Genomic DNA, 13,643 nt, shown 5'->3' with positions numbered 1-13,643 from the left:
ATGAGGATTTGTTTAGTTGTCTTTAGCCGGAGAAAGGAAATAAGGTGAACAAAAAAAAAAGACAAAAAAGAACAAAAGAAAAAATGAAATACCTTCCTCGAAAGAAAAATGCGGCATGTAATAGCTTCTTCAAAAGAAGGGTATGGCATGTGTCAAACTAAAGGAGAGCTATTTAGCATTCATTGGGTTGCTACAATAACTATCCACTCTCTTCTTATATAATAACTAGGAGGAGAACGCAGTGCGATGCATGGTGTAATTTTCAACCTTGCCCAAAAATGGCCAGTTATTCAAATTTAGAGATTAAGTATGAAAAATTATATAAAAATGAACTTAAATCTTTGTGGTTATATTTTTGTAGTTTTATTAAACAATGAAAATAGGTAATTTGTTAAGGAAATGCAAGATAATATAATGAATAGATTACTGAGATTATTAAGATGCCCCTTGTTTTTGGATATAATGAAAGGAAAATAAAAAAAAAGAAAGATATATTTGAGGAGAAACTGATAGTTTTGTTCGTAAACTTTTGCATGATTGAGTTAGATAATCATTTACTTGTCCTGGAAATAAAAGAAATTAGAGGAGAAAAAATGAATATAGATAATCATGCATTTTAGCTCGACAAAGTCCTCATATTGGCTCCTATAACTTGGAATAGCAAATTCATAACATAATTGAAAGGAAAAAAAAAAAAAAGAAAAGTTGAGAAATTTTCATTGTTTGCTCCGACCTCAACAAAAAAGCAACCAGTACTCAAGTTTCGCTTAATCTGCAAAACAAATAAGATGGAACATGTAAGCTTAAACATTTATTTAATTTTAATTTTATTTATTGTGTAAGGTAAGCTAAATTTATAATAAAAAGAAAACGAAAATTACATTCTTTGTACATGCTGAAAGAAATAGGATAAGTGTAAGGAAGAATCATTCTCAATCTAGAAAAATTGGTGTCTTTTGAGCAAATAAAAAAAATCATGGCCAAAGTTTCTTACCAATATGAGAGTAACCATCACAAATTCAGTGAGTTCAAAGCAAAAGCCCAAATAAGAAAATGAAAAGAGAAGAAAAGAAAGTCAATGTCAAAAACCAGAATTTGAGGGGAGATCTCTTGGTGATGTCAATAGTTTCTTTTTTCCTTTTTAATAAGAGGAAAAGAGCAAATTAGCAATGCAAACAAAGCAAATATTAAAATAACTAATCTCTAAAGCAGAAAACGAAGAGAAAAACGTCAAAATTATGGAAAAGCGCTATGGAGATAAACAAACATTTAGATTTTTAAGATTCCTAAATTTCTAGTCACATAAAACTTTAGACATCAAAGAAGTAAAAAAATTTAGCCCAGGCAATCATCAACAAACAAAAACCTCTACATTATATCTGTAAACCAGAATTCGAACATATTAAACTTTATTAAAAAAATAAAAGAGAAATTCCACCAAGCATGATATGAAAACAACATATTTAAAAAACTCTAATTATTGCACATTAAATTTTTTCCCAAAAATAATTTAAAAAATGCCTACAAATGTCCTACATCATGGAACAAAGCACAAACCACATAAATGTGTGTGTGTGTATGGAAAAAGCTAAAAAATTAAAGGTCAGTAACATAAAAAAGAATAGTCGAAGCAACTCATGACAGAATCCAAACAAAACAAAAAGCTACGAACAATACAAAAAAGGTATAGTGATGCAAAAGTTGTTGACAGAAGAAAGGCAAAAATGGGATTTCAAAGTCTTAGAAAAACAAGAAAAATTTAAACCCACTCAGCAGATGCACCAGAAGGAAGAAAAGTACAAGAAAAAAAAAGAAAGAGCAAGAAAAATGAAGAATAATCTTCTAGCAACTAATTACTTACCAACAATTGAGCAAAAGAAGGTGGTATGCAGAAAGCAGTTTGAGAATAGCAAGGAAAAAGAAGAAAAAAAAAAAGCTCATTGTTTAGCTTAGAAAGGAATCAAGAGTTGAAGAGTAGAAAGAAAAATGTAATAGAAGTCACAAATACTACTAATCATCATAATTGTGACTCCAAAATCTGGCTGGTAATAGATGGTGATCTCTACAATCCTCTCAACCAAACGATAGCTCTCCAATAACAAGGAAGGAATGAAACTGCATAAGCTAAGTCTCTATAGTTGTTACTCCTCATGCAAGTCCATAGTCCTGAGTTTTGTAGCATCCTGATAAATAGTAGCAAGCTACATACTCAAGGTTTCTGAGCATCATTCCCTGATCAATTTAGATAATGATAAATTCAGTAGATATAGTAGAGATAATCATAGTAAACATGACCTTTTAAGTATGGCAAAACCTCTTTTAAAGTAATGAGAAAAGTCACTGCATAAGACACAAGTAGCTGAGCTAACCTAGCTACAAAGTTGATCAGCCATGAAAAAATCTTGCATGGCCTTGTACAGAAAGGATAAAATGACATTTTTTATTATACAAAAGAAGTAGTAGTAGATTGATTTGTTGATAATGTTCAGAGAACACACCAGCATTAATAGAAAAACCTATAGGAAAAACATCATTGTGAAGCGTCTAATCAGAGAAATTATAAATGTAGAAGTATTATTTAAATTATCATGTTATAATATTTTTTATTTTAAAGAGTTTACCAATAATAAAAGGCCTGGGATTGCTTAAATTTGAGTATAACCCTTTGCTATGAGTAATAGATGTACAAACAAGACCCCTAGTACAACAATCATTGACGTGGTACAGATCAAAAACACATCTCTATTCTTGAGTTCTCTTATTGGGGACCACTCAAAGATAAAGCTATAATCAATACGGGTTTTTCTTCACTTGAAAATGTTACATCCTTATAAGAAAAAGTGCAGAAAATAATAGGCTGAACATGCTGCACGGATGTAAACAGCTTGCATATTAATCAGTGAATCTTGCAGTGGTAATTGAACGAAAACCATAAACATGGCTTTTGCCTAATGCACAAAATGTATACATCAGGTATGCCTAAACTTGTGAAGTAAATATCCCTCAAATGAAACCTCGTATATTGTCTTAATAGGATAAAAAGGAAAAAATCTAAATGAGTAAAAAGATATAGATCAAATCTCTTGAGTGGCAATAGGAATTAAAATGGTTTGCTGCAATAACAAAAAAATTATTGGAACTTTTAATAACAAAGTTAGTAAGCATTAAGTTTAGCATATTTGTGTAACCCTAATGCTTAACAATAAAAGTCATCCAAGCTTTTTGTTTTCTCCTTTCCTTGACAATAACCTCAAAAAACATAGACAAGATCACTTCATTTATCAATAATATACCCAAAATTTAAAAAAAAACTCCCCACTTTAATTTAAAATCAGTATCTACCATTCAAAGTAGTGCTAGCAGCGTTCAAATAGTAAAGCACTTAGAAAGCAAAAATCAAAGAATTACACTGTCCAATAATGAACACCATCCTTAGACAGTTAGACCCAAAAGCAAAAGAATTCATAGTGCACAATGTTTTCAACATAAAAACTTTCCAATTTCATGACTAGTTTCCGGAAGACTGGATCATTAATCATTTGTTTGCACCTATAACACGTAAAAAACACAATAATAAGATGATGAAATACTAAAGAACAAAAACAAATTTTTCTGAAAATAGAATGAATCCTTGCATCTTTTTGTTATTTTGGCTTAAGAAATTCTCTACAAAGTATTACCTTTTCAATGATTGATGAAATTGAAAAGACTAAAATACTACTATACCCAACAATAAAAAGGCAACAAAAAAATGCAAATAATAGTAAGTCCTCCTTATGAGTTATGAGAAAAAAAACTCAAATAATAGTAAGCCCTCCTTGTGACCTCTCTCTCTTTCTTTATCCATCATAATAACACAAAACCGAATAACCACTACTGCAGACTACGACCACATGGGAAAAATACTAAAAAAATACCATTTGTAGCCAAGAAAAAAATACAGAATAAAAGAGAGGATATCCTTAGAAAACACCTGATTATAGTGCAAAAGATTGACTTTTTTCCCTTCTGTCCTAGAATGCTAAGCGAGAGTTTGGTTAGGAAGTCCACTGCAAAAGGAAAACAAAAAATTTTAGAGGAAATGATATCCGCCAACAATATTCTTGATAATGTTGATTTTGTTCTCTTAAAAATCATGTTCCAAATAAAGCATACAAGAACAAAATTTTGGAAAAAAAATTGGGCAAAAAAGAGCGAACAAATGAACAACATACCTGGTAAAAAAAAGAAACAAAAAATGGAAGTTGTTAGTTTGTTCCAAAATACTTTTCAGAGAGAAGATCATCTTTTGGAGGAGGCATACCAAACTTCCTTCCCAGAATGTTAAGTGAGAGTCTAGCTAAACAGTTCACTGCAAAAGATAAAACAAATCCAGAGAAAGTGACATGCACCGACAAAGAACTTGTTCTGGATAATTTTATTTTTGTTTTGCCATGCTCCAAAAAAAGCATACGAGGAAAAAAAATGAGAAAAAAAATAAACGAACAAATCTACAACATACCTGAAAAAATAGAACAAAAAATGGTAGGTTTTGAGTGTTGTTGGTTTCTCCAAGATAGTTGTTAAAGAGCAGAAAATACTTGAAGACCATCTTTTGAATAAGCTATAGTCGGCTTCGGATGAACTTTGACAAGGGGGAAAAGGAAGCAGGGATGGGAGAGAATGGAAAGAATGGAGCTTTGGGGAAATTGTTGCCTCGAGCCTACCCCATGATCCATATGCTTGAAAAAATAAGGGGACAACCAACAGGTCTCATCATCACAAGCGCCTAATCCTCGGGACTTGGCAGACGAAATGTACGGCTGGAGTGGGTAGAGAAGCAAACTGACTATGAATAACCCAGTCTGGAAGCAATTTGGAGTGGGTAGAGAAGGACGTCTAGAGCGGGTAGAACTGGTGGAAAGGCAAAGGGAAAGGCAAAGGTAGAGCTGGTGGAAAAACGGAAGGAAAGGCGATGGGAAAAAAATTTTCACATGCAAGAAAACCAAAGCTGCCACCAATCACCTCGCGCCACGTCACCATGAAGCCAATCACATCTGAACACGTGGCTGACGACCACACTAGCACAATTATTGTCATTCTTTTCAGTGGATTGCATGCAAGCAAAACATTCGGTGGCTCATAGAATAGTCCAATTTGCAAGCGTCCGGTCACGTGCACAGGTCGTGGAGGATGACAACTTTTTAGCCAATCCTGAAATGACACGTCAGCTGCAATCACAAACATTTTGGCAAGTTCCTAAGCTCTTAGTCTATATATGTTTGATAACTAGATTCAACCCTATCCATTTGTACAGGCAATTATCTTTGGTTGGAAGCGACATCATAAAATAAAACATGTCATTCTTATATTTTTCTTTCCATAAATATAACTTGAGACTCATTTGTTCAGAATTTCGTGATCAATCCCCTTGATGTAGGAATAAACAATATTTTTGTGTAACTCTTTTGCTTCTTCACGCTAGCTTTGTGACAACTAAAAGGCAAAAATAATTTAACTAAATCTAGAACAAAAAGTTGGGGAAAAAAAGCAATAGCATCAACGTGAAAAATTTTAAAAACATTTTCTAAAAACTTGTATAAATTATTTATGTAAGCAAAATGATTTTCAACCATATCACAATATAATTTTCTATGTATAAAAAATTTTATATAATTTCTCTATACCACATAATTACTACAAACTCCAAACTTCAAAACATCTCCAATGGAATGAAAAATTCTTTATGCTTCCAAATGTAATTATTTAAAACTACAATACTTGAATAAGACAGGTTTCGGATTTGCTTACAATTGCTAAGAATTTATAGTAAAAATTATGCAGAGAACTATAAATAAAAATTTTTTTTGGGTAAGTGGGAGGTGAGAAGGTCTTAAATCCGGGATCTCTCATTTACACCCTCTTCCGCCATACCGTCCAACATATCGCTCATCCGAATGAAACTTCGATGATAAACATGCCTATAACTCCAAAGAAAAAGTATTTGAGCCTGTAATATATAGAAGTTATGTAATAAAGCTAATGTTCGTTTCAAAATTTAATTTGAAAAATATTCTAATAGGATCAATTAAAAATGAGCCATCAAGAGAGATAGAAATTTACTAGAAGAGACATATCAAGAATTCAACGTGACAATACATGTGATAAAGATAATAATAAATGCTGTGATTGGATTTTATCCCACTAACCATAAATTTTAATATATTTGTGCAAAGATTATCCAAAATTGATAGAAAAAAAAAGGAACAAAAGGAAATCGAGAAAAATAATAGCTAATCAAAAAGTACATAGACTTTTTTTTTGTCAATTATCATCGTCTACAACTACTTCTATTCCTATTCTTAATCTAAGGTCACGAGGAACTGACGAGAACTAAACCACCATCGGATCACATGGGAGTAAAGCACCCACATGGATCTAAGCAAAGCCATATTAAGTGTCAACTTTTTGATGAGAGGCAAGGTTTGAATCTTGACCTCCCATCCTATATTAAAGGTGATGGCCAATTCCACTAAAGAAAGTTGGTTAAAAAATACACAGACATTGATAGAACAAATGTGGACTCCTACATGAGATAGCGATGTACCCAACATTTATACTAGTGTGAATGGTCGAAACGGTCACTCAACTATTCAAAATGGCGCCTTTTGGTCATCAATTTTTTTTTGTGGCCAAAAAGGTCACTAAACTCGCATAAACGAGCTAGTGGAGTTATTTACCGATTTTCAGCGGTGTATGATCCGATTACAAGGGTGTTTGATCCGATTACAAGGGACTTGAGTTGAACGAATATTCTGATAAGGGCAAAAATGTCCAAGAGGTTATTGGGACAAGTGAACCCATAGATTGTTTACAAATGTACTCTCGAGTAGCCTTCCATCTAACCACTGGACCATTGGCTCAGTGGCCACCAGGGAGGACTTAAGTCCCTCCTTGGGCTGTTGGTGAGGGTTCAAACCTCACCAGCAGCGAAAAAAATCTAAAGGTTGTACCATAGTACTCCCTTGGTCTAGTTGGGTCTGTATACCCACTAGCCCCTTCCACAGCCTCCTTAGGCTCCCCTCTCCCTAGATTAGGATAGAGTAGATTATAAAAATATATCGTTGCTGACAAAAAAAAAAAAAAAAAGAGTAGCCTCCCATCTCCTCCGCCGACTCTGACCAGCTGCCGCCACAACCACAACCACCACCTTCCTCCGTCACCACAATTATCACAACTCTTTTAGCACCACCACCTTCTTGAAATCTCAGCCAATATTCTCCCTCTATCCTCCCAGCCACCACAACCTCTCCCTAAACCTCCGCTTCTTCTCCACCAGGCCAGCTCGACCTGTTCGTCCAAACCGATCCGACATTGGAGCCCGAGCCAGACAACTTCAAACCCACTGGCTATTGACTTATGCCCTGACCTTCAGCTGCATCGCAGGGTTTATAGTCATCGTCCTCAACCAATTTCAAGACCAGCTCGTCTTCTACATCACGCCAATCGATGCCCTAGCGAAATATTCCCAAAACGCTTCAAAATCCAAGTTCCGCCTTGGCGGGCTCATTCTGGAGGGCAATTTGACGCAGACTCCCTTGTCGTCGAAGATGGAGTTCATGATCACATACTTAATGACTGATATTTTGGTGAAGTACGAGGCTTTGTTGCCGGATTTGTTCCGGGAAGGGCATTCGGTTGTGGTGGAAGGGTTTATTAGGCCGTTTCCGAAGAAATAGAAGGATAAAGATGTTTCCAGGGAGAGAAATAGTAGTAGTAGTAATCATGGGAAGGCGTTTATGGTTTCGGAGAAAGCTAGGAGTAGGAAATGTTATTTTAAGGCCACTGAGGTTTTAGCTAAGCATGATGAGAAATATATGCCTCCAGAAGTGGCGACGACAATCGAGAAGAATAAGAAGGTTTTGATTCAGAAGCAACAGCAATAGCAAGGAGCAGAGGGGAAAGGAGCCGGAGATGGGGCTGTTGGAACTGCAAAGGTTTAGGGGAATTGGTAATGATTTTGATTTTGATGAGAGCTTCTATAGGTTCACTTGTCCCAATAAATTTTTGGACATTTTTGCCCCTATTAGAAAATTCGTACAACTCAAGGACCCTTGTAACTGGACGAGACATCGTTAAAAATCGATAAAATGACTCTGCTGGTTTATGTGAGTTTAGTGATCTTTTTTACCACAAAAAAAGGTTTGACGGCAAAGGGTGCCATTTTGAATAGCTGAGTGACCATTCACTCTATATATTATGATTCTGGCATTTGGTAGACATCCTCTCCATCCCACCACTAATGACAATGCTGGTGCATGGTCTTACCTTTCCCTTCTCCAACTCCAGCCACATTCAGAATCTCACGATAGCCTCATCCCCTTCTCCTACAAGATCAGCAGCAACTCCATCTGCATCCCTCTTTTTCTCTTCAAATTCTGCTTCTCCATGTCGTTCTCACGCGAGCAATGACTTCAGTTCAGTTGTTTTCTTGGGCAGGAGAGTTTTATTGAGCATTTCCTCCTTACTGGTATGTAGCGACCCTTTTTCTAGAAGCTTGTCTATGGCCATGGCTAATCAAGTGTTGACACTGGAAAGATATACTGATTCTAAAGAGGGCTTCACTCTCCTCAGGCCCTCTTCTTGGATTAAGGTAGAGAAAGCTGGGGCGACTGTTCTGTTTGAGGAGGCAAATAAAGGGTCTAACAATGTTGGGATTGTTGTCATCCCTGTTCGAATTTCAAGCCTTAGAGATTTTGGCACTCCGCAGTTTGTGGCAGACAAGCTCATTGAAGCCGAAAGGCGCAAGGTCTGTTTATTTCTCACTTGAATTACTGGTTTTCTTTAAGACAGCTAGAAATTTGCTGGTATTTTTTGAGTGCTTACTTGGATTTGTGGATTTATAACAATTTAGTTTCTTTGGACTGGTCTGATGGAATGGAAGAAGGAAATGCATCGGTGACAAGAAATTTGCTGGAGGGATTATTTGAAAAAGTGTCTAATTGGAAGAAACAAAAACACTGATAGCACAAAAAATGGCACAAGGTGTGCATCCAAACACGGTTTGGTGGGCTCCTGCACAGCATGGGAAAATTATTTGGTTCATCAGAGCGGTTAATAGCCGCAAATAGTGGTGATTTACGGTGGTCCAGGTCCCTAAATCTGCAGAGTGTGTGATTGTGTACTATACGGGTAGTTGAAGTTGATTTATTACATGCCTTGCCCTGTCAGTATTAAGCTCCTGACATGTTTCTAGGTCAGAGACTCAGAGTAGTGATAGTGCTTTTCTGATTTTCTGTTGCCCATTGAGAAAGAAAGTGGCTGCTGATGGGCATTTGGAGTAGAAATTAGATCTTCTGAAGTGGAGAGTTTATTGCAGTTCAAATGGATTTGCCTAAGTCTTAAGGCAAAGATACGAAGTTTGAGAAATGTTGGATATGATTAGTCATCTGTCATGAAAATGTTGGATATGAAGGGTCACCTGTCATGAAAATGGAACAGCAGTTTTATGAATTTTGGAAATCTATTTTGGTAGGTGTCCAAGTCTGCAAACAGTTGAAGTAATGGTTGAAGTTATAATTATGGCCTGTATTGCCCATGGGAAATTATGTTGGCAAATAAACAGTTTAATGTTAGATAGAAATGTGATTGAGAGAAACCTATAAGAAAGATTGGAAAGTTAATCAACTAGTATTCAATAGGATTAGGAAACTGATACCAAAGAAAGATGAGGACAGAGATTGAATATGTTGAGTGATTACCACCTTAGTCTTGGCTAGTTTAAGACACTCATTTTGAAGATTTTATCTGATTTTTTTTCTTTTTAATACCAGTATGGAATAATTGTTTCCCAATTCTATGCAAAAATTCTTTGATCCCTTATGGGTTTTACTAGATACAATAGTCAATCTTATGTGTTTTTCCTGGAGCAACTGGCATGAAGCTGAAAGTTGCGGTTCCTTCTTGATATGAAGAAGCTCTTTCTTTGGTGTGCTTTTTAACTATTTGAACATTTTCCATCTGAAACATTAACTTATAGAAGAAAAAGAAATGTTTACTAAATGGATTTTTTCGAAGTAAAATCTGCTGGTATAAACTTCTTCAAAAATCAGAAAGGAGTTCATGCTACAAGGTGAATGCTTGAACTCTTATATGAATGCAGCCACTGGTTGAGAAACAGAATTTCAATAATAAATGGTAAATGTGGAGAAGCACAGACAAGAAGAGTCAGTTGTTGTGTTGACAAATCATGTTTCATCATGAAAATGAAAACAAAATAAAGGAAGGATGTGAATAATCCATTTGCACCAATCTGGTTTTGGGAGTCTAAACAACTTCATGTATCAGTAGTTTCTAACAATTTAAAGGCATTAAATCCTTGTCCAAAGCTCTTGTTGAATATTCTTTTCAAAGACATTGCACAATTGTTGTCAAATGGTAGTATGGGCTGTTTGATAATTAGGAGTAGTTCTTTTTTTCCTCTGAAGATTAAAGATATGGTTCATGTTTGTGTCCTTGAAATTATTTGGAAGTGACAAGTGTCTGCTGTAAATCTGGTCCAAAAATTTTACGAGATCTAGTTCATCTTCAATTACCAGCAACAGGAAACTCCAAAATTCTCTAACTAAACCTTGTTCATTTAACTATTATTTCCAATGATAGCTCAATTAAAAAAAGGAGATTTCTTTTTGCTCCACAATGATTGGATCATATAGCAGCATTTGTAATATAGATCAAAATAACACTTGTTCTCATAAAATGAACACATTCCCCTTAATTTTGTGGCTGATCCTTCTAAATGCTTATCTCTTGCATAATAAATCAGCATAAATCAGACTTTTGAGTGACACTGCATTTTTTCCTATGCTGCCATCACTGCAGCATGTTCAGCCATGCTAATATGTGGTGCTGAAACTTCCTACTGGTTTCAGATATAAGAATGCATGTATCTGTAGATACTTGAACATTAGATTGAAGCTAAGCCTTTTTTTTTTTGGGCGAAGGAAAGTACAAAGGAAGCTCAGTTTATATCAGTTTCAGAGAGATCAAACAAGGAAGGCCTTCAAGTGTATGAGATTGAGTACAAAGTTGATAGCACAAGGGGTGGAATGAAGAGGATATTTTCTGCTGCATTTGTAGCATCGAAAAAGCTTTACCTTTTGAATATTTCTCACTCTGATGGATTAGAGGTCCCTCTTGACAAGGATAAACGAATGATTCTGGAACAAGTTCTTCATTCTTTTGATGTTGCACCTTCAACATGAATAAGCATGATACCAGAAAATGGGGTATGTTTGCTTGGTTGAGGTTTCAGGTACGTTTGCTTAGTTTCTATATGTTCTCAAGAAAATGGGGTTGCACATATCATCGCACTTGTTGACTTGCTTCAGTAGCTTTTGCACTTCTTTTCTGATGGCTTTAGAAAATCTGGTTGGCTTTCTAAGTTTTGGGGTTTGCTAATACCTTCGTTGTTTAATATTATTAGTTCTGCCTTGAAATTTGCCTGAAGTGAGTCTACCTGCATTGCTTTGAAGCATTATATTTTTGTCTGTTGGCAGCTTTGTTAGCCCATGGGCTAGCATTCTCCATTCTTAAGCCCAAGTAGTTTAGGCTTTGCTTGAATTGCTAGTCTAAGACTTGGGGAATAGAACGGCAACCAGTTCTGTTGTCCAAGATTAAAAAAAAAAAAAATTGCTGAATGACCTGATTGGATAGAATATTTTAGAAAAAGTTAGAAGACATAGCATGCGAACACTTTTAACTAAAGCTTATATCAGCATAATTGAGGAGACTAAAAATGGATTTTTCTTTCCTTTTTCCTTTTAGAATTTTCAGGAACAAAATAGTAAAACATTTTTTGAAGTGAACAATGAAATATAGATCTTTTTGATGTGAGTAAGTGGTAATGTTCACAAATGAATTCCATTGAGTAAAAACCTTTGTGTTATTTGGTATCATTTGCTATTTGGATGCTACACGCACGTTTTTTCTTTTGGCATGAAATTCACTTGTAGTGGAGTTTCTCAGAATGTATGATGATGTGTAGGTTCTTGTAACTTATGGATCACCTGTGCTTGGGCATCACCTTTTGGATAGCAACAAACCAAAAGTTGGTTGTTTGATGTCATCTTCTTACCTTGGCTACACATGGGTCTTGGCTATACCTTCAACTTATTATCAAAAAGCTCAGTTTTGACTTTGGAGAGCAAGACAAACAGGCTTAAAATTAGGGGAGCAGTGGTTGCGGTCAACCAAATTAATGTTGCAAAAGAGAATCTTATAGGAGCTGCTTTTGTAGGAATTTGGTGTACTGCAGCAAACAGCTCTTGCTACTCAATTCCAATACATTATTTGCTTCTGTTGATACTGTGACAGTAACTAATTTGTTTCATGTGTATTGTTTCACATCCAGTGTAACATTGGTTGTGCAATGAGAGAGCTTTTTTGCAGTCCAGGACTTTCTCATGTCGTGTTTTTCTTAGCTCATTATCTTGTCAACCATATTTTTTTTTTAACAAAAATGAGAAAATTGTCCATGCTTTCTTCCCTTGGGAGAGTTCTACTTCAGTTTATACCACTAGAGGAGCTGGGGCGTTAAGGGGTGCAATAATTTTAGCGCAAACTAAATTATTTTGTGTGGTTCGTGGATCTTCACTGCAACTCAATGTGTGTCTTTTATTAGAGACAAGCAAATGTTTTAGCTAGTGATGGCTATTTTCTGTTTCTCAAAAGGAAACAATTGTGATATACAACTTTCTCTGAATATCTCCAAATTATATAAATCCATCTGATTTGACAATATTTCATTATGATTTTAGAGAAATTTTATAAGGTAAAGTGTCTATTAAATAGTTACTAACTAGTTTTTGTTTGTCAAGAAATTAACTACTCTGTTATGGTTTTTGTAAGATTTGCACATTACTATAAAAGTAACTTCAGTAAGTTTAACTCATCTTTTAAATGTATTTTTCTTAAAAAATTGTCAAATGATCTTCCAATAACACCCCTGCTTAAGGATTTTGTAAATTTATAAATGAAGACCATGATCACTGGTAGAGTAAGCGTTTAAGATAGCAAGTTTAAACATGATTGTCATGTCATTGTAAAGTAATTTTGAACCTAATGTGTAGAAGATTTAGAAGCTCAAGAACAAAGGCATGTTTAAGCTCCACATTTGAGAACTCACACAAAAGGATAATGGCTCATCTTCTGTCTGTTAAGTAAATTTTTGTGAGAGAACCTTGATTAAACCTATTTTCGATTCTATCAACCTTTGCTGGAAACTTATTTAAACATACAAATGGGCCATGTAAGACTCTTTTGTGTGATTTTTCAGTTTGAGCAAATCCAGTAAGAGGCATATTCTGAAAAGGATTTCTGTGTGTGCATTTTTGTGGTTAGAAACATGAACCAAAGCATGTTCTACTGGTCATGAACACTCAGAAAAGATCTAAGTTCCACTATGTTAAATTGTGAACTATGTGAGTTAGGATGGCATGGCTAAGCATCTCAATGCCCTCCCTAGCAGGATTATTTGCTTGGTTGAGTACTCAATACTAATAATTATGGCATCATTCTCTTTATGAGCTTGCTCATGTTAACCATGTAAATGAATAAGATATGAATCTTGATCTGTGATGTTAATGCCACCATGACACTTGTGT

The 13,643-nt window shown here is 35.2% G+C and overlaps 1 protein-coding gene, 1 long non-coding RNA gene and 1 pseudogene across 3 annotated transcripts; 2 read left to right on the top strand and 1 right to left on the bottom strand.

The window, feature by feature from the left end:
• Positions 1–614: 614 nt before the first annotated feature.
• LOC140010148 (uncharacterized) lies at positions 615–4,962 on the bottom strand. 2 transcript variants are annotated; one of them, XR_011817407.1, is made up of 4 exons: positions 4,502–4,962; positions 4,215–4,351; positions 1,862–4,049; positions 615–772 (listed from the first exon to the last, which is right to left on the bottom strand). It is a non-coding gene; the product is annotated as an uncharacterized lncRNA (long non-coding RNA). The 2 variants fall into 2 exon arrangements; XR_011817406.1 differs by having other exon boundaries at positions 714–4,049; positions 4,502–4,959.
• Positions 4,963–7,160: 2,198 nt separating this feature from the next.
• On the top strand, positions 7,161–9,472 carry LOC140010104 (cytochrome c-type biogenesis protein CcmE homolog, mitochondrial-like; annotated as a pseudogene).
• On the top strand, positions 8,282–12,433 carry LOC140010103 (psbP domain-containing protein 2, chloroplastic-like). Its single transcript, XM_072056441.1, has 3 exons — positions 8,282–8,788; positions 10,983–11,293; positions 12,026–12,433. Exons 1-2 carry the CDS (start codon positions 8,282–8,284, stop codon positions 11,241–11,243), a joined length of 768 nt encoding a protein of 255 aa, XP_071912542.1. The 3' UTR covers positions 11,244–11,293; positions 12,026–12,433.
• The last annotated feature ends 1,210 nt before the right edge of the window (positions 12,434–13,643 follow it).

Source organism: Coffea arabica, chromosome 7c (assembly GCF_036785885.1).
Source record: "Coffea arabica cultivar ET-39 chromosome 7c, Coffea Arabica ET-39 HiFi, whole genome shotgun sequence".
In the NCBI taxonomy this organism is placed as follows: Eukaryota; Viridiplantae; Streptophyta; class Magnoliopsida; order Gentianales; family Rubiaceae; genus Coffea; species Coffea arabica.
The sequence above is the reverse complement of the archived record's forward strand: the minus strand, read 5'-3'. Positions and strand labels throughout refer to the sequence as shown.